The 18417-nt window shown below is 38.6% G+C and overlaps 2 protein-coding genes across 2 annotated transcripts in view; one reads left to right on the top strand and one right to left on the bottom strand.

Annotated features, from left to right (window-relative positions):
* Window positions 1-692: 692 nt before the first annotated feature.
* LOC124396366 (prolyl endopeptidase-like) lies at window positions 693-12622 on the top strand. The gene is made up of 15 exons (XM_046865471.1): window positions 693-897; window positions 1229-1303; window positions 1625-1758; window positions 1954-2084; window positions 2562-2771; window positions 2908-3029; window positions 3573-3678; window positions 3897-4088; window positions 5820-6017; window positions 6381-6484; window positions 7306-7442; window positions 7566-7660; window positions 10609-10740; window positions 10868-11024; window positions 11852-12622. The coding sequence occupies exons 1-15, from the start codon at window positions 856-858 to the stop codon at window positions 12144-12146; spliced, it is 2130 nt and encodes a 709-aa protein (XP_046721427.1). The 5' UTR covers window positions 693-855; the 3' UTR covers window positions 12147-12622.
* A 2981-nt stretch (window positions 12623-15603) lies between these two features.
* LOC124396365 (ephrin type-A receptor 7-like) overlaps window positions 15604-18417 on the bottom strand; it is a gene marked incomplete at its 5' end in the record, with an annotated part of 79680 nt that continues 76866 nt past the window's right edge. Inside the window, 2 exon segments of the mRNA XM_046865470.1 lie at window positions 15604-17362; window positions 17789-18134. Of these exon segments, the coding sequence (XP_046721426.1) occupies window positions 17939-18134 (196 nt within the window).

The raw sequence follows: 18417 nt of genomic DNA, 5'->3' as shown, positions 1-18417 counted from the left end.
AGAGTTTAAAGAGAGGAAAAGTTAATAAGGTTTACTTTATGAAATAACAGCTTATCTGTGATGAACCGTAGGTCTAATTGCTGCAGCCGGTAATCAGACATCAGCACTGGGAGCCTATCAGGAAGTGGATGCTATGTGGATAAATTGTTGAACTTCTGATCGTAAGGTCATGGGTTTGAATCCCATCAATTTCAAGTTGCTCTGGATACTAAAACAGGGCAGAGGAGGTGAAGGAGCAAGTAATCGTTTCCTTGGAGATGGTTACTAAGGAGCGACGAGATGATGAGGGAATGAAATCCACGTTTTAAATGACTTTGGTGATAAAAGTGGCAATCAAACTTAAAACTCACTTCCTGTAATAAACTTGTAATTCCGCATGATACAGCAGTAATATTATCATTATTAGATAAAGTATACAAAGCTACCATTGGACGTCAGGTGGGCGTGGCAGGTGGGCGTGACATGTGGGCGTGGTCTCTTACTGTGCAGCTTTAGTGGAATTAATGGAATTGTCACGGATTTTCACTCAAACATGAAGAGAATCAGAGTTTGTAATTATCTACATTGAGGAAATAATCAGTCTCTCTCTCACACACACACACACACACACACACACACACACACACACTGCAGCTCGTTAATCTAAAACACACACGCTGTCATGTGACATCACTTCCTGCCAGGCCGGAACAAAGTGAGAGAGGAGAGGAAGTTAATTTGCTTTTGCTTTCACTTTTTAAATCGGCAGCTGACTCACTTACACACAAACACACACACACACTACCCCCCAAAAAAAACACAAAAACACACACACGCACGAGCTAAAAGGTTAGAAAGACCCTCTAAACCTTCTACATGGCTTACACATACCCCGAAACACGCCGAGACGAGAGCAAGGTGAGTATGGGTTTCACTTTTACACACACACACACACACACACACACGATGGAAACTGTGAGTAGCTCACATTCCTTTCTCCAGTCATGACAAGTCAAGCTGACCGTATAGGTGTGTGTGTGTGTGTGTGTGTGAGTGATCAGTCACCGGGTTAAAAGTTGTTTATTCAGCAGTGGAAATTAAACAGTTAATGCATGTTTTAATTCAAATTAAAAGTATATGTTTTAAATATATATATATATATATATATATGAACATTTATAAGTGTCTCTGCGTGTGTGTGTGTGTGTGTGTGTGTGTGTGTGTGTGTGTGTGTGTGTGTGTTTCTCAGGTGGATGACTATAATGGGGTCAAGATCCCTGATCCATACTGGTGGCTGGAGGATCCCGACAGTGACGAGACCAAGGTCACAAAACAATAACAATCAATAGCTGGTCTGATTAGATCACATCAATAAATCATTTTTAATTTAGAGTATTATTTATATCTATCCTCAGATTTAGCAGAATTAAGCACCATTTTCTTTATTTAACATTACATTTTTTTAAACATTTCCATTTCTTTTTAATTTTAGATTATAAATGTTGCAGGTTTTTTATTACTGGTTCATTTGTAACTGTTAACTATTTTAACTTTTATTTTTTGAAAACAAACTTCAGAATGTTAAATTATATTTTAAATAAATTTGTGTGCGCGTGTGTGTGTGCGTGTGTGTGTGTGTGTGTAGGCATTTGTAGAGGAGCAGAATAAACTGACTATGCCGTTCCTGGATAAGTGTGAGGTCCGAGAGCAGTTTCATAAACGACTCACTGAACTGTACAACTACCCCAAATACAGCTGCCCCTATAAGAGAGGGAAGAGGTGTGTATATATACACACACACACACACACACACACACACACACACACACACACACACACACACACACACCCTCTTCTCCATCTTAAGTCTTACCCCACAGCATTGTGCTAACAGTTCTAATTTGTTTAATAGAAGAAGGTTGTACTGTTATTTTTATCTGTTTAGTGTTACCTGTAATGCTGTGTGTCTCGCAGGTATTTTTACTTTCATAATAAAGGACTGCAGAATCAGGATGTTCTGTACGTACAGGACTCTTTGGACAGCCCGTCTACCGTCTTCTTCGATCCTAACACACTGTCTGAGGATGGAACTGTGGCTCTTAAGAGTAGGTTCTAAACCACACACACACACACACACACACACACACACACACACACACACACACACACACACACCATATTCAATGAGTATATAAGTAACAATCAGTGTTTTTTAATGTATTTGTTACAGGTTTATTATACCTGATTACTGAATATACAATCTACCTCCTTTCGTATTTCCTTCCTTCCTTTCCTCCTTCTCTCTCCGTTTCTTACCATCCCTGTGTCTGTCTATCTTCTTATCTTTTTCATTGTCACTGATGTTCTCTTTGCATCTCTCCCTTTCTGTCTCTTTTTATCCTACTCTTTTTAATCTCTTCTCTCAAAGTCTCTTGAAGCTTCTTTCTCTCTTTTTTTGTGACATGAATTAGTAATCTCTATCTATCTGTCTGTCTGTCTGTCTGCATATACGCACACATTTTCACACACACTTTTATATATATGTATGTATGTATAATGTGTGTGTTTGTGTGTGTGCGCAGTGGGCCGTCTGTCAGAGGAGTGTGAGTATTTTGCGTACGGTCTAAGCAGCGCAGGTTCTGATTGGGTGACGGTGCGGTTCCTGAAAGCTGATGATGTCACTGAGCTTCCTGATGTTCTTGAGAGAGTGAAGTTTAGCTGCCTCGCCTGGACCCATGATGCCAAGGGCATTTTCTACAACTGTTACCCTCTGCAGCACGGCAAGGCAGACGGTAATACTCACACTCTCACCTATCTCTCTGTTTTAGGGCTTAAAAATGTATAGTTCTTATTTATTTTGTTTATTCTTTAGTAATAACATCATCATCATCAATAATAATAATAATTATAATAATAACATTACTGCAGGTACGGAGACAACCACCAACCTGAACCAGAAACTCTTCTACCATGTGATCGGAACAAACCAATCAGAAGACGTATTGGTGGCCGAGTTTCCGGAGCATCCGAAATGGCAAAGCCATGTCACTGTGAGATAATCGGCGCTGTCACATGACCTGCTCAGCCAGGACACACCCTCATTTTCACCTCAACATATAGAAATGTGACAAAAGATAGAGATGGAGAGAGAGAGAGAGAGAGAGAGAGAGAGAGAGGTGTTACTGACAGAAAGCAAGCTAATCCAGGTTCTGGCAGTTATTAATATTATAATTTTTCTATAATTATTATTATTTATATAATGATTATATATTTTTTTATATAAAAGTAAATAAAAATAATCCCACTTAGTTTTTTCAGTCTTTACTTTGATCACTTATTTCTTGTTCCCAGTTGTCTGTGCACTTTTACCTTTTATGGAGTTTTGTGGGTGTGGCTATATGCAAATAAGCGGCGTCGGGAACGTACGTCACACAGGAAAATCATCATGTCTGAAACATTAATCCAGCAGAATATTACAATGCAGTTTTTCTCACACAAGTGTTTGCACTCAATTTCTCTCTTTTTGTTTCTATTTGTCTCGGTTTCTCTTTTTCTTGTTCTCTCTCTCTCTCTCTCTCTCTCTCTCTGTACAGATATCAGATGATGGACGTTATGTTGTGTTGTCCATAAGTGAAGGGTGTGAGCCTGTAAACCAGTTGTGGTACTGCGACTTACACCAGCTTCCCAACGGCATCACAGGTGGGTGTGGGTGTGTAACTGTGTCTGTAAAATACCGGGTATTTTTTAACCAGATTTTGCAGTGGGCGGGGCTTAGTATATACTCTTGTGTCCCTTCCATGGACAGAAATGTGTTTAGTGCCAGAACAGTCCTCGTGTCCACCACATCTCCCAATGTCCTCCAAACTCACACCGGTAGCTCTGTGTACTGAGTACTGTACTCTGTGTACTGGCTGCAGGTTTGTTGCCGTGGGTAAAGCTTGTGGAAACGTTTGAGGCGCAGTACTCCTACGTGACCAATGAGGGCAGTGTGTTCACCTTCCGCACCAACCTGGACGCTCCACGCTACTGTGTCATCAACATCGATCTGCAGAAACCCGAGAGGGAGAACTGGAGCACTCTCATACCTCAACACCCCAAAGATGTCCTGGGTAAACACACACACACACACACACACACACACACACACACACACACACACACACACACACACACACAGGAAACTCAAGACAACCTGTACAGACAAGATCAATCCCACACACACACAGGAAACAAAACAACCTGCAGCAGACAATATCAATCCCACACACAAACACAGCGCAACCGCAGCTACACGTAATAATCCCACAGACACACAAACACACAAACAAAACATTAACTGAGCACAATAATCAGACTCATAGGTAAACACACACAATTATACAGACAAAACACAGGACAATGTGTGACTGAGCATAACAACAACAACACACACACACACACACACACACACACACACACACACACACACACACACACACATACACATGCAAAACATATCACAACCTGCAGCTTAATATAGCAATACCATACACACACACACACACACACACACACACACACACACACACAAACAAACACAACCTGTGCACAATAAGCAGTCAAACACAAAAACAGAGATAAAGCAAAAGCAATAGAAAAGCAGAATGGGATAGAAATAAAGAGAGAGAGAGAGAGAGAGAGAGAGAGAGAGAGAGGATTATGTGGAGTTCCTCCTTTTCCTAAAAGATCTCAGAAATTGCTCATTTCCCAAACATACACACACACGCACACTTCCCCATTTCCTGGCAGTCTCTTCAGGCCTGGTGTTCTTGAGCATTTCCTCACTCCTGTTTCCTGTTTCGAGTGAAAATGATCTAAAGTCTGTGAGACATGGATGGAGCTGGTGTGTTTTTTTTTTTTTCTCAGAAGCTCTGACCGCAGAGACTCAGGACTTTCACTCGCTGTTTCTCTGGATGAGAAAGAGGAAGTGAGCAATGTGAATATCACAGATGTGAATTCTGGGGATGATATCGTTGGGTTGTGATGTGTAAACACACTCACACTGCAGGGGGGTATGAAGACGCTAGCTCAATTAGCGCCGTGCTCACAGTCATTCTGTAGGTAGTGTGTGTGTGTGTGTGTGTGTGTGAAGATACTGAAGGAACATAAAGGTATAAATTAAAAATAGTTTTATATATTTCAAACAAGGGAATAATTCCTTAAAAATTAGTGGCTGCAGATTTCAGAATCATGTCACTTTATTAGGATCATCTCATCTCAGGGTGATCTCAAGATCTGCTGTAATACTGGGTTTTCGTTAAGGGATCTTCAATTAACCAATGAAATGACAATCATGTCACAGAGTAAAATCAATGAAAAAGCAGAATCAATAGACAAATAAAATGGCGATTGCAAAATCGTCTCATCTGCAGAATAAATAACCACGGCAATGTAATTAGTAACGCTCACTGTCAATGAAAATATAGTGGAGTAAAAAGTACATATATTGAATACTAAATGTAGTTAAGAAGTGAGTAAAAGTTGCTCTTTTATACTCAGTAAAATTAAAAAGTAGCCAAAAATGACAGTAACAAAGTGTAATTGCTCAAATACTTTACACTACTGCAGCAGCGAATGTGACTATGCCCTAATTAGCATAATAACTGTTTAGGGGCGGAGCTTTGTGTATGTGGATAAGAATGACCTCAATGAGTAAAAAAAGATTTTACACCAATCTAACACACTGCACCGTAATCTAGGTTTAACAACATGAATTTATTCATCTGGGTTTCTTCAACTTGCAATAATTTTATTTTTATGATTTTTTTGGAGTCCTAACATTGTGTTTGTTTTCCCATTAGGTTTTGTGGAATGCGTGAATCAGAGGTTCCTGTTGATAAATTACGTACATGACGTGAAGGACACGCTGCACCTGTACGAGCTCTCGACAGGATGCTGGATTCGCGAGCTGCCGCTTGACGTGGGCACTGTGGCGGGGCTCAGCTGCAAGAAGAAACACACCGATATCTTCTACAAGTTCACCTCCTTCACCACGCCTGGTGCGGTGCAGATTTCACCCTCACCTTTCTCATCATCATCCTCCTCCTCCTCAACATCCTCACCATCAACCTCCTCATAGCTTCATGATGCTGCTTCTTAAATGATTTACACACTTTGAATAGACCCAGAATATTAAAGTTCTGATTTTAGCAGATAAAATAAATGGATTTATTCTGAATTATTATAAAAAAACATGAGATTAATACAAATAATATTTTTTTTAAATCTGACGTCTTACATCATTTGTTCTCATATAATTACTGCATGTTGAATACAAAATTAGTGTTATTAATCTGTGTGTGTGTGTGTGTGTGTGTGTGTGTGTGTGTGTGTGTGTGTGTGTGTGTGTGTGTGGGCTGCAGGAATAATCTACCACTATGATCTGAGTAAACCAGACGCAGAGCCAACAGTGTTCAGACAGGTGGAGGTGAAGGGCGTGCAGTTCTCCGATTATCAGACCAGCCAGGTATATCCACACACACACACACACACACACACACACACACACACACACACACACACACACACACACACACACACACTCATGCACAGACAAATTCTTCTGTATTATGTAGTTACAATTCATGTTTTACCTTAGTTTTTAATATATTATTAATATAATATATAATTTCAGTTATTACAAGGTTTATGTGATATCAAAAAATATGAAATCATATTTATTATACGTCTGAGATAAAAAAAAATTATTTATAAAAAAAAAAAATCACATATATATATATATATATATATATATATACACCTCATAGATTTTATAGATTTATAAAAGTGTGCAGTTAGCATTTGTTTCGCTTTTTAACATTAGTAAACAAATATTTATTTTATATGTACTGTATAATTATTAGTAAATGTGCTATACTTTTATTAGTAGATGGATTTTTTCTCGGCAAACGGTTTCTTAAGTGCGTTCTCTCAGCACGACTGCTGATACGTGAATACGATGTATCACAACACAGGCCGAGGCGTGTCCTGAGAGTCACATAGAATACAGATTAACATGGCAGAGGTAGAGCTGCATCTTCCAGCAGACACAACAGGAAAAGAAGGATTTATTTTATCTTTTTTTTTTTTTTTTGCACTACAAAGGCTTGTTTGGGAAAGGGCCACGCTTTAGTAGTCAGAAGACTGAAAAAAAAAAAAAACCTGTCTGTTATATTTCACATCTTCCTGTCCTGATCAGTCACCCCTGTAGTTGCGTTTCTCTTCAAAGACAGCAGAGGGCGCTAAATCATTTAATCCCACTCCACTTGTATACAATATGTGTTGCAGGTCTTCTATGATAGTAAAGATGGCACAAAGATCCCGATGTTCCTGGTTCATGCTCGTGGTTTACAGAAGGACGGCTCACACCCTGTATTTTTGTATGGATATGGAGGCTTCGAGAACGCCATTCAACCTTACTACAAGTGTGTATTCTACACTAACGTGTGTGTTTGTGTGATATTAGTACAAAAAACATTTACCTTTCCAGAGCTCCAAAGCCTACCATGGTTACACATTTCATTATATAACCTTGTGTGTGTGTACAGTACAGCGAACCTGCTCTTCGTCAGACACCTGGGTGGGATTCTCGCCGTGGCCAACATCCGAGGAGGAGGAGAATACGGTCAGACATGGCACAAAGGTATGCAGAACCTCTGTACATCTACAGCCTTTACAGACGCCTTATCCTGAGTGACTCTCCAGCAGGTAAACGTTAAGGGCTTTAATCAAGGGCCTAGCAGTCGTATCTTAGATGAGATGCTGGGATTTGATTTCACAACCTTCCTGATGAGAAGTGCAACAATTTATCCACTAAGCTACAACTTCCCAATGTTGCTAACACCAGTTTAGCACCTTATCCAGATCAACTTACCTTTATCTCATTCATACACTGAGCTACTATAGGGTTAAGGGTCCAGAAGTGGCAGCTTGGTGTGGCTGGGATTTGAACTCATGACCTTCAGGTCCAATGCTGTGACCGCTAAGCGACCCCCCTCGTGCACTACCTGTACAGAACACACTCGACTGTGTGCAGTTGGATTCTCTGTGCTCTGTGTGTGAGTCCTGCAGAGGAAAAAAAATTTGTGAATTAAAAAATTTAAAAACAATTGAAATAAATATAAGAAATGAGAATTTTAAATACTTGAATAAATAGCTATTAACAATATCATTTTGTACAATTCAAATAAAAAACAAAACAATTATTTTTATTTAATAATAAAAAAGACAAATAAAATCATAATTTTACCAAGTGATTGGTTAACAATTATTTTCTTTTTCTTTCAAACATTATTTGTTTATTTACTTTCAAAGTTTAATAATGAAGTACACTTTATCTATTTAATTATTTAATAATAAAAAATAAAATTTAAATTAAATTAGGCAGAAAATAAGACCCTGATAAACATATAAATGTCTGAAATCTTTTATGAAAAAAGATTTGTTTACCTTCCATAGAAATTTAATGTAAAAATATTTGATTTCATAAGAAGTTCATGATCTTCCCTCATTACCTAATCACGCCACACATCATTAAACACATCACAACATGGTGTTCTTCTCACACAGATTTAATACCATGGTTTATTTCAGTTGAAATGGTGTTCTAAGGAACTCTTCAGAACTCTTCATTATCGTCCTGCAGCGTCACTCATCTATTCCACATTACACTTTACATTCACACCCAGTATTTTACTCACATTAAACACTGCGCTTCGGCTGCACCACCGAAACCTCCGAGATCTCGTCTCTTCTCATGTACCTGTGATCCGCCGCCATCGCAGAACCCTGAGCAGAAGGTGGAGACCACACAATGTTTAGGAAACTTCTCACATAGACCAGAATTCATGTTCACTTCACTTACAGCCATAAATTCACCATCTGACCTGAAATATCAGGAATAATAATAATAAATAATCACCTGCATTCTTTTATTTCAGAATTTACTCCTAATACCTGTTCACACTCGTTTATTTAATCCAAATTCGTTTGATTATTAGTCAAATAAATAGAAATAGATTCTTTTATCAAATAAATAAAATAATGAATTAAATTTTTGGTTAAATAAAAAAATAATGAGGGAATATATACAAACATTATTTAATCTTATATATTTTGTTAAAATTACAAATAAATTCATATATTTTTGTTATTTAAAAAACAAGAAATGTAAAAAACAAGCAACAAAAAAAACATAACATCCATAAATTATATTTATTCTAGGAAATTTTATAATAATTTTTAATAATTCTCAATAAATCACGTTTTTCTAGTGTGTATAATTGTGTAAGAGCGTCCTCTACAGACTGACTATATTATTACATAATACATTATGCTATTATATTAATATTATTATTATAATTATTATCATTATTTAGGGGTATGAAGCGATTAAAGTTTTTTTATTTAATCAATTACAAGATGTGCTGAATAATGAATCTAATTAATCCGCACATTTAATACATAATACATTAATACGTAAATATTGGCATGTAAATATAGAAGTTATACTCAAAAATGATTTAAAATAATAATGATAGATGAACATTGAAAAAGCAGCTTTTATCAATATTATTGAAAAAAAAAAGCTTATCACTGGGGTTACAGGTCACTGAGGTTACAGTGGCCATGACAATTACTGTATTAATGAACACAAGCCGATCACTACAATGACACGTTTAATTACTATTGATCATAATTCTGTTATTTTGAACAGAAGCACAGTGAAACTGACCTAATTTTTTATTTCTCATTCAACCATTTGACAGACTAATATAAAGTAGCGTACGTCTAGACGGTAATTTGTAGGTGGTTTGTGAGACTTTGACTGACTGAGTTTGTGGGGTCTCGGTCATTGTGCTTTTGTGGAGCTTGTTGACTGTAGCAGCTCGCAGCTAAAACATGTTTTCAGTGCAGGTGGTATTTCAGCTGCTCTGAATGCAGTGAGGTTCAAACCCCTCATTACAGACAATGCAAACACCGCTAGCTTTATCCTTTGGGTTATTTTATGAGTCAACCAATAATGGATTTCGACAATACCGATAGCTAAGTTGGATCGTACTTATTTATCACCGATAACCGATTATTCACCCACTAGTTTTTAAAATAGTTACTGGATAAAAAAAAACACTCCACTAAAAAGTTCAGAATATATTAATTATATCAATAATTATAATGATATAATTAATAAATATAACGCTCTCCGGCACCACACAGTTTCGTTCATCAAAACAAACAGCACGTGGTGTCAGTGAATTGCCTCTAGAGGCCGCTCTCTTACTGTTTCGTGGACCTTCTTAGCCACTCCAGCAACAGCATCAACCTGGAAAAACTATTGGTATGGATTTTTGCTGATAGTTCTGGCTATTGACTATCGCTAGATGAATCGATCGACCGCTAGTTTTGAATGTAACCCTTTGGAAAGCTTTGCCAGTTTGAGACGTGTACAGGTGTCTGGGAGGGTGAGACGCGATAAATGTGTTGTACATTTTAACACATTATTTCCCCCATAATTAATGAATTGAATTAATGTGTTAAAATCACAACCCTGTTAATTATTATTATTATTATTATTATTTGTGTGTATTACAGCGGGAACCTTGGCCAATAAGCAGAACTGTTTCGATGACTTTCAGTGCGCAGCCGAGTTTCTGATCCAGCAGGGCTTCACTACACCGAGCCGCATCGCCATCAACGGAGCCTCGAACGGAGGACTGCTCGTGGGTCTGTACTACAAAACACACACTATTAAATCTATTTTTCTGACAGAAATGAGCTTCTGAACCTTTAGTAGCTGCCCTTCAGATGTCTGAATGAAGTCCTCGGTTGTATTTGTCTCAATGTTCCTCAGCTGCTTGTGTGAACCAGCGGCCGGATCTGTTCGGCTGTGCCGTGGCCGAGGTCGGAGTCATGGACATGCTTAAGTTTCACAAGTTCACCATCGGCCATGCCTGGACCACTGACTACGGCTGTGCGGACGACCCCGAGCAGTTCAAATGGCTCATCAAGTATGAAATGAGACGCTCATAATCTAATATTTACATTTATTATTAATATTAAACACACAGAGAGAGCAGTGTTCATCGTGATGATGATATGAGAGGTTATTAGTTACAGCACAGGGGTCTAGGAGCCGAATAACAATAAATAAGTTTAGGTTTGAGTGTAAAATCTTGTGAATTTTATTTATTTTTCAATCCAATGTTGTTTAAGTAAAATAATGAAATTATGGATTTTATAGATTAGTCTGCTGTAGTTATGGATAATGACCACTAGGTGGCAGAAAGACTGCAGCCCCAAAGGAGCAATAAAAAATACCGCGTTTATAAATTAGTGTTTATTTGTCTTTTAAAACTTTGATATTAAAATGTATATGATAATACATATATTACTCATGAACATACGTTTTAATTAAAAAAATAAATCAGGTAATAAAATTGGTTTGAGCTTTTTTTGTTTGGGCTGAAGGCAGAAAATTAAATTAATGTTTTTGTAATTAATTCAAATAAAAGATGTTTTTTTTTTTTAACAATTTCTCCAGTGAAATAAACAGAATTTCAAGTTTGTAAAAATTACATTTAAATATTATAAAATATTATTGTCTACCAGTTATTATAATGACAAAATATAACATACAGATAAATATAGATAGACAAAAAAAGGTTAGATAGATAGATAGATAGATAGATAGATAGATAGATAGATAGATAGATAGATAGATAGATAGATAGATAGATGCTGTTTGTCATTACTGATGTTTCTTATTAATAATTGTGTGTGTGTGTGTGTGTGTGTGTGTGTGTGTGTGTGTGTGTGTGTGTGTGTGTGTGTGTAGGTACTCCCCCCTCCATAACCTCCCAGCCCCGGGTTCTGAGGGTCCCCCCTTCCCCGCCATTCTGCTGCTGACGGCGGATCACGATGACCGTGTGGTTCCTCTGCACACGCTGAAGTACGCTGCGACACTGCAGCACGCCGTGGGCCAACGAGCCAATCAGAAACAACCGCTCCTGCTCCGAGTCGACACGCGCACCGGACATGGAGCCGGAAAACCCACGGCCAAGGCCATCCTGGAGGACACACACATCTTCTCCTTTATAGCTCAGACACTTGGCCTCCACTGGAGAGAGTGAGAGTGAGAGAGAGAGAGAGAGAGAGAGAGAGAGAAGATGAAGAGGGGATGAGGGAAATATCACAATACTGTAGACTGAATTATAGATTTGAATGAAACAGAAACAGGACACCAGACTGGATTTCTTACCTGTATGGGTTGCCAGGTTTATCTCAATTACTCTCATTAGGGATATTCGTAAATCAGAGCAGGGGATTTAGTAGTAAAAGGACAGGTTGATTATTTTTGTACACAAATTTCTCTCACCTGTCTTTACTTCATTACATTCATAAATGTGATTAATTTTCCATCTCTGGTTGAATCCCAAATGCAGTTCCATCGTGTATTTTGTGTCCTACGTCAGTACTGTACTGTGTAGTCAGCACAGGAAGTAAACAAAATTTGTGATTGTTACTCTAACATTCACATATAGATAAGTGTGTTTTTTAACAATAAAATCAGGAATCAAGAATTAAATAAAAGTTTTTTTGTTTTTCAGTTTGTGTATGTGTTTATTCATTCTCAATTATCTCTAGTGATTTTCTTTTGGAATTTTATTGTTATGTTATATTTATACATCACGATTTCATTACCCCACAGTAAGATAAAAGAAAAAAAGGAAAAAGAATTAAAAAGGGTCAAATTTGTCTCCGATTCGGAGCGGCCACAGTGGTCAGAGGAAGGTGTAATACACGTTATAGCCACTGGAGGGCAGAAGACCAGCGCATAATTTACCTGAGAACAGCAAAGAAAAATAAATAAATAAAGTCGTGATGTTGAGTGTTTGTAAGAATAAAAAATTAACAAACCATTTTTATAAACTCGATCTCGAGACGTGAGAAATAATGCATCGCTTTCATCCTTGTTATTCTGATCGTGGTTTGTGTTCACTTTATAAAATACGCTTTATTTTATTTATTTATTTTAAAACTTTACCGTTTTACACTTTGGGTAACATTTTCACCATTTTCTCGAACAGCTCCACATTTTACACCCGAGTTCTCTGCTCCATTTTCGCTCAGGAGGAAACCCTTCTCATTCAGCAGCTCGAATGTTATTTCCACAAATGTCCACCAGGTGGCAGCTCTGTAACACAACTGCAGGAGTTTTCTGTACACAGCGCTTTAACACTTCATCTAAATCACTCCACTTTTATATTACCGTTCTTAGAGTTACTGCTGCTGCTGTTTTGACCCTCAGCGCTGCTTTTCTCTCTCCAGATGTTTTAAAACACACTTTATAACAGCAGTAGTGTGTCGTGATCTCCTGCTGAGCTCCAGGCCTTTCTCTAATATTACCAAATATTCCATCTCTCCTCACACCTCCTAATGAAGCACTGTGTGTGTGTGTGTGTGTGTGTGTGTGTGTGTGTAATAATAATGAGAGAGAAGAAAGAGAAGATAAATCTTATTCATTCAAAACTTCAACTTTAATATCACTTTAATAATAAAAATAAATCCCTGAGATATTACAAGAGAGAGAGAGAGAGAGAGAGAGAGAGAGAGCGCTAGCAGGAGAAATTAATAAAAGAGAGAGAGGTAGGAAGTAAGAGAAGGAGGGGTGGAAATAGAGATTGAGATGAAGAGAGAGCAGGAGAGAGAAAGGATGGAAGAAAGGTAAAGAGGGGATAGAAAGATGGAGAGAAAGAGAGAGAATAATCACATAGACAGGATTATCAGGTGATTAAAGTAAACCAGAAATTAATGGAGACAGTAAAGTTTCTGTGAACACTGTGTGTGTGTGTCTCTCTCTGTGTGTGTGTCTGTGTCTCTCTCTGTCTGTGTGTGTCTCTGTGTGTATGTGCCTGTGTGCGCGCGTGTCTCTGTGTGTGTGTGTGTGTGTGTGTGTCTGTATGTGTGTCTCTGTGTGTATGTGCCTGTGTGCGCGTGTCTCTGTGTGTGTGTGTGTCTGTGTGTGTGTGTGTGTGTGTGTGTGTGTGTGTGTGTATGTGTCTCTGTGTGCGCGCGTCTCTGTGTGTGTGTGTGTGCCTCTGTGCGTGTGTGTGTGTGTGTGTCTCTGTGTGTGTGTCTGTCTGTGTGTATGTGTCTGTGTGTGCGTGTGTCTCTGTGTGTGTGTGTGTGTGTGTGTGTGTGTGTGTACTGCAGTAATGAAGTCTCCTCAGGTGATCACACTCCAGTGGTAAATTCAGTTCTTCAGCAAATCTAAATGAAACAGATTCACTGGACATTCAGGTCTTCAGTGATATAAGTGATATTGACAGTTATGTAGATGTCTTGAACTTTCTGATCTTAAGCTCCACCCCTTTCCCAAACCTCATGTCCAATAAAATCTCTGGGGTTTGTTCCACTTTACATTAACAGTACACACATATACATATACTCTGTATGAGTGATACATATTATAAATATATTCTATTATTACATTTTAAACAAAAGAAAAAAAAGAAAGATGATTTTTTTTTTATAAATGTGTCAGGTTGAATAAATACCGTTAGCACTAATGATGATGATGATGATTAATATCATTATACATTTTTTAATTAAAACATATTGTTTGCTTTTTCTCACAACCTTCAGTGGAGATGTGGTCGACAGCGTGGTCCAGCCTGTCGCCATGGAAACTGCACCAGGTGGGTGTATATGTGGGGTTTTTATTATAAATACCTGGAACTTGGTGAGAAAAAAAAACTGCTGTTGTTCTGATCTACAGAAATTTACACACTTTTTTCTTTTCTATTTTTACATAAAGTTCTGCATGTGACATCTATTGTAAAATAAAAGAAACGATGAAGAATATTATAATGAGATGAATTACAGCTAATAAAATCTTATATTCATTTCAGATTAAAAGTTTTAAAAACTAATATGTAGCTCCAGTGACTCGAACCCAGTTTCTGTATTCTCCCTAATGTAATGATGTACCACCTACATCAGGCCACGCCCCTTTTCCAAAATAGTGATAAAGTTAGTTATGAAGCAAAGTTTCACCCCAAACACTCCACCAGCAGGTACCATAAAACTCCTCCCACAACCATCTCCAACATCTCACCACTTTTACAGAGAGCAGTGCATGATGGGACCAGCAGCAGGTTTCAGATAGAGCTCTATTTTAGTGATGGGAAGATCAGATCATATCAGTGATTTGGTTCTTTGAATAATTTTTTTATCAATATGAACTAATTTATTTTTTTTGTCATTTAGTTCATTTTGTTTCTTTAATCCTTCAATCACCTTCACAGTGTCTATGGGAGTCACGTGATAAAAGAACGACTGACTCGGACCAGAGGACTCATGAGATGTTCTACTCAATTATGTTTCCTGTGCAATGAATAGATTCTATAGGAGTCACGTGATAAAAGAACGAGCAATTCGGACTAGAAGAGATGAGAAACTATTTGATTCCGTTTTCTGTACATAACCTACGCTGATTTGCTCGTACGCATCCCCTAGAGAATAATGAATCCCAGTAAACTGGGACTCACAGTAAAGACTCGTACATTTCAAACAAGACGAAAAAAGTGTGTGCACGCGCTGTATCATTTTTTAATAACACATTTCAGTAGTCCAACATCCACCATCCGTTTATCGAACAGGTAAAAATCATCAAGAAGAGAAAGAAAAAAGAAAAAGAACTTGATCACCGATTATTATTTCAAAAGAACTGAGGCTGTGAGCTACGTTACTAATCCCAACAAACCAACACAGGGAGAAGATTATCGTCAGATTCAACACCTCTCTCTCCAAAACAAATTATAAAAATAGATTGCATTTTCAGGTACATATTTACAGTATCAAACAGAGAGCATGATGGGAAATAACACACACACACACACACACACACACACGGATGAACATTCACGAACATTTGCACATGCCTTTGTGTGTGTGTGTGTGTGTGTGTGTGTGTGGGGACAGTGAAAGCTCTTATCGTACGCATTATAAACCACACGTTCCAGCTTTTACTGAAGCAGAACGAACAAAAACACATACTTGGAGAAAAAAAAAAAAAAAACACTTTAGTCGAAATCTGTCGCTCACGCCATCGTTTCTCACACACGTGGCAACGTGGTAAACGTTTGAGAACGGGAGCATGTTACAATTATAATTAAGTGCTTTCTTATTCGTGAATATTAATTTTTAAGACAAAGACAGTGCCATTCTCGTGATTCCACTCTGTGACTATTATTCTAAAATAATTTAACAAAAAAATCCCTCCCGAAAATATTTAGAGAAAAACTAAATAAACCAGATGTTCTACTGAGACACCATGTGCGCAAGAGTTCAAATCAAATTGAACGACTTAAAATAAAGAGCTAAGTAAACTAGCTAGGTTGTAAGCTGGCTAATTTATCAGCAAATATTGTTCTAAATGTAAACACATTAAATAAAAGGTGAAAATTTAAATGAAAGGAAAAAGGTCTTCAGGAGCAGGATTACATAAACATGCATTTGTCTAGATCTCGATTATGTAAATAAAACCCCGTAAACATGAAACAAATCTTTATTACACTTTCCTGATGCACCTGACGTAATATTGCAGAACTAAATCATCAAAAACACAGGTTATTCCTCAACATGGCAACCCAGCATCTGCATGCCCTTCTCCTATGAAACTGAAAATGCTGCAGCAACATAAATAAATAAATATAAAATAAATAAGTCATAAATAATACGAAGTGTGTGGAGAGGAAGCCGTAAATATGGGAGGACGCGGGAAGAAAAGTTCACACAAAAGAAGATTTTCAGTCTTATTCTTTTTCTTCCTGAAAGTTAGGAAGTTCTCCGCTGTAGAGCGCGAGAAAGTGGCTAGTTAGCGTTAGTGCGTGACGTCGCTCTCACGTCAGTCGAGAGTCAGAAAGCCTTGGAGTTAAACAGGTCAGTGGAAGTGTGTGTGTGTGTGTGTGTGTGTGTGTGTGTGTGTGTGTATGTGAGAGAAGTCTGGGACCAAATGACGGAACAAGAGCGGAACAAACCATTCTGATGTACGGCGGGGGACGGAGCACCATCTGGGATCAAAACTGTGCGGGACGAAATTTCCACAAAAAAAGAAAGAAAGAAAAAGTTGTGCAGTTTTACGTCATTTGACCGTCCGATGTTCCAAGATTAGTGGACGTCCCGCTGTGTGTGTGTGTGTGTGTGTGTGTGTGTGTGTGTGTTAGTGTGTTAAACCTGTACTCCACGGCCATGCATCTGGATGACTTGTGCTCTTAGAGTCTGAATAGCTGACAGCAGCTGCTTCTGATGCTCTAGAGAGGTGATACCTAGACTGAGTACATCCCTGTAGTCACACACACAACACACACACACACACACACACACACACACACACACACACAAAGAGTTAGTCTGTGTCCTCATGATATAGCAGTTATAAACACTTGATCCCTTACACGTACTTTACAGCACAGTAAAATTCTTTCTTTGCGTAGCTATAATACAGTTTTCCTGAATCACAGAGGGTTAAGGGTCTTGCTCAAAGGTCCAAGAGTGGCAGCTTGGTGATACCGAGGCATTAAACCCCCGGCTTTCTGATCAGGAACCCTGAGTCATAACCACCGAGCTTCCACTTCCCCTATAACGCTTACTGGCACTGAAGACTCCTTCCAAACATGTGAAGCAAACATGTCTTTACAAAAAACACTTCACCAGGTCAAAAACCTCACACACACACGCACGCACGCACTCACACGCACACACAACTTACTGGACGTTCATGCGGGCGACAGACTCCAGGTAGCAGTACCCTGCTGCAGTGAAGTTGTCTTTGTAGCGACTCAAATCCACAGCATCCAACCACTCGCCTACAGAACTGACCGAGGGGAACGAAGAAACCGTCCTCTCAGCCAGTGTCCTCTCAGCCAGCGTCCTCTCGGCCAGGGTCCTCTCTCCCAGGGTCCTCTCCCAGGGTCCTCTCTCCCAGGGTCCTCTCTCCCAGCGTCCTCTCTCCCAGCGTCCTCTCTCCCAGCGTCCTCTCGGCCAGGGTTCTCTCAGTTAGCGTCCTTTCACCAAGGGTCCTGTCTGCCAAAGAGATGGAGGATGAAGCAAGTGTCCTACAAAGAGAAAACAAGTTGTTTAAACCAAAGCATTTAAAAGTTCTGTACACTTTATAAGTGTTTGTATAAATATTGTATATAACAGATTCCACACAGGGAACTACAGTGCCCCTAAATACACCTCAAACCATCTCAATACACCTTAAACCATCTCAATACACCTCAAATTACCTCAAAACACCTGGAAAACCGTATTAAGTACAACTCCTCAATGCAGCACCAGCCGGCTCACTACCACACAACCTCCATGTGACCTCTGTCACCCAGTGAACAGTGTTAA

Source organism: Silurus meridionalis, chromosome 14 (assembly GCF_014805685.1).
Source record: "Silurus meridionalis isolate SWU-2019-XX chromosome 14, ASM1480568v1, whole genome shotgun sequence".
Lineage (NCBI taxonomy): Eukaryota > Metazoa > Chordata > Actinopteri > Siluriformes > Siluridae > Silurus > Silurus meridionalis.
The sequence above is the reverse complement of the archived record's forward strand: the minus strand, read 5'-3'. Positions and strand labels throughout refer to the sequence as shown.

Excerpts from the sequence above, each read along its gene's own strand:
- LOC124396366 (XM_046865471.1), top strand. The coding sequence starts at position 856 with ATGGCTTACACATACCCCGAAACACGCCGAGACGAGAGCAAG. Across the intron at positions 2,085-2,561 it reads TGGAACTGTGGCTCTTAAGA|TGGGCCGTCTGTCAGAGGAG; the intron begins GTAGGTTCTAAA and ends GTGTGTGCGCAG. Across the intron at positions 4,089-5,819 it reads ACACCCCAAAGATGTCCTGG|GTTTTGTGGAATGCGTGAAT; the intron begins GTAAACACACAC and ends TTTTCCCATTAG.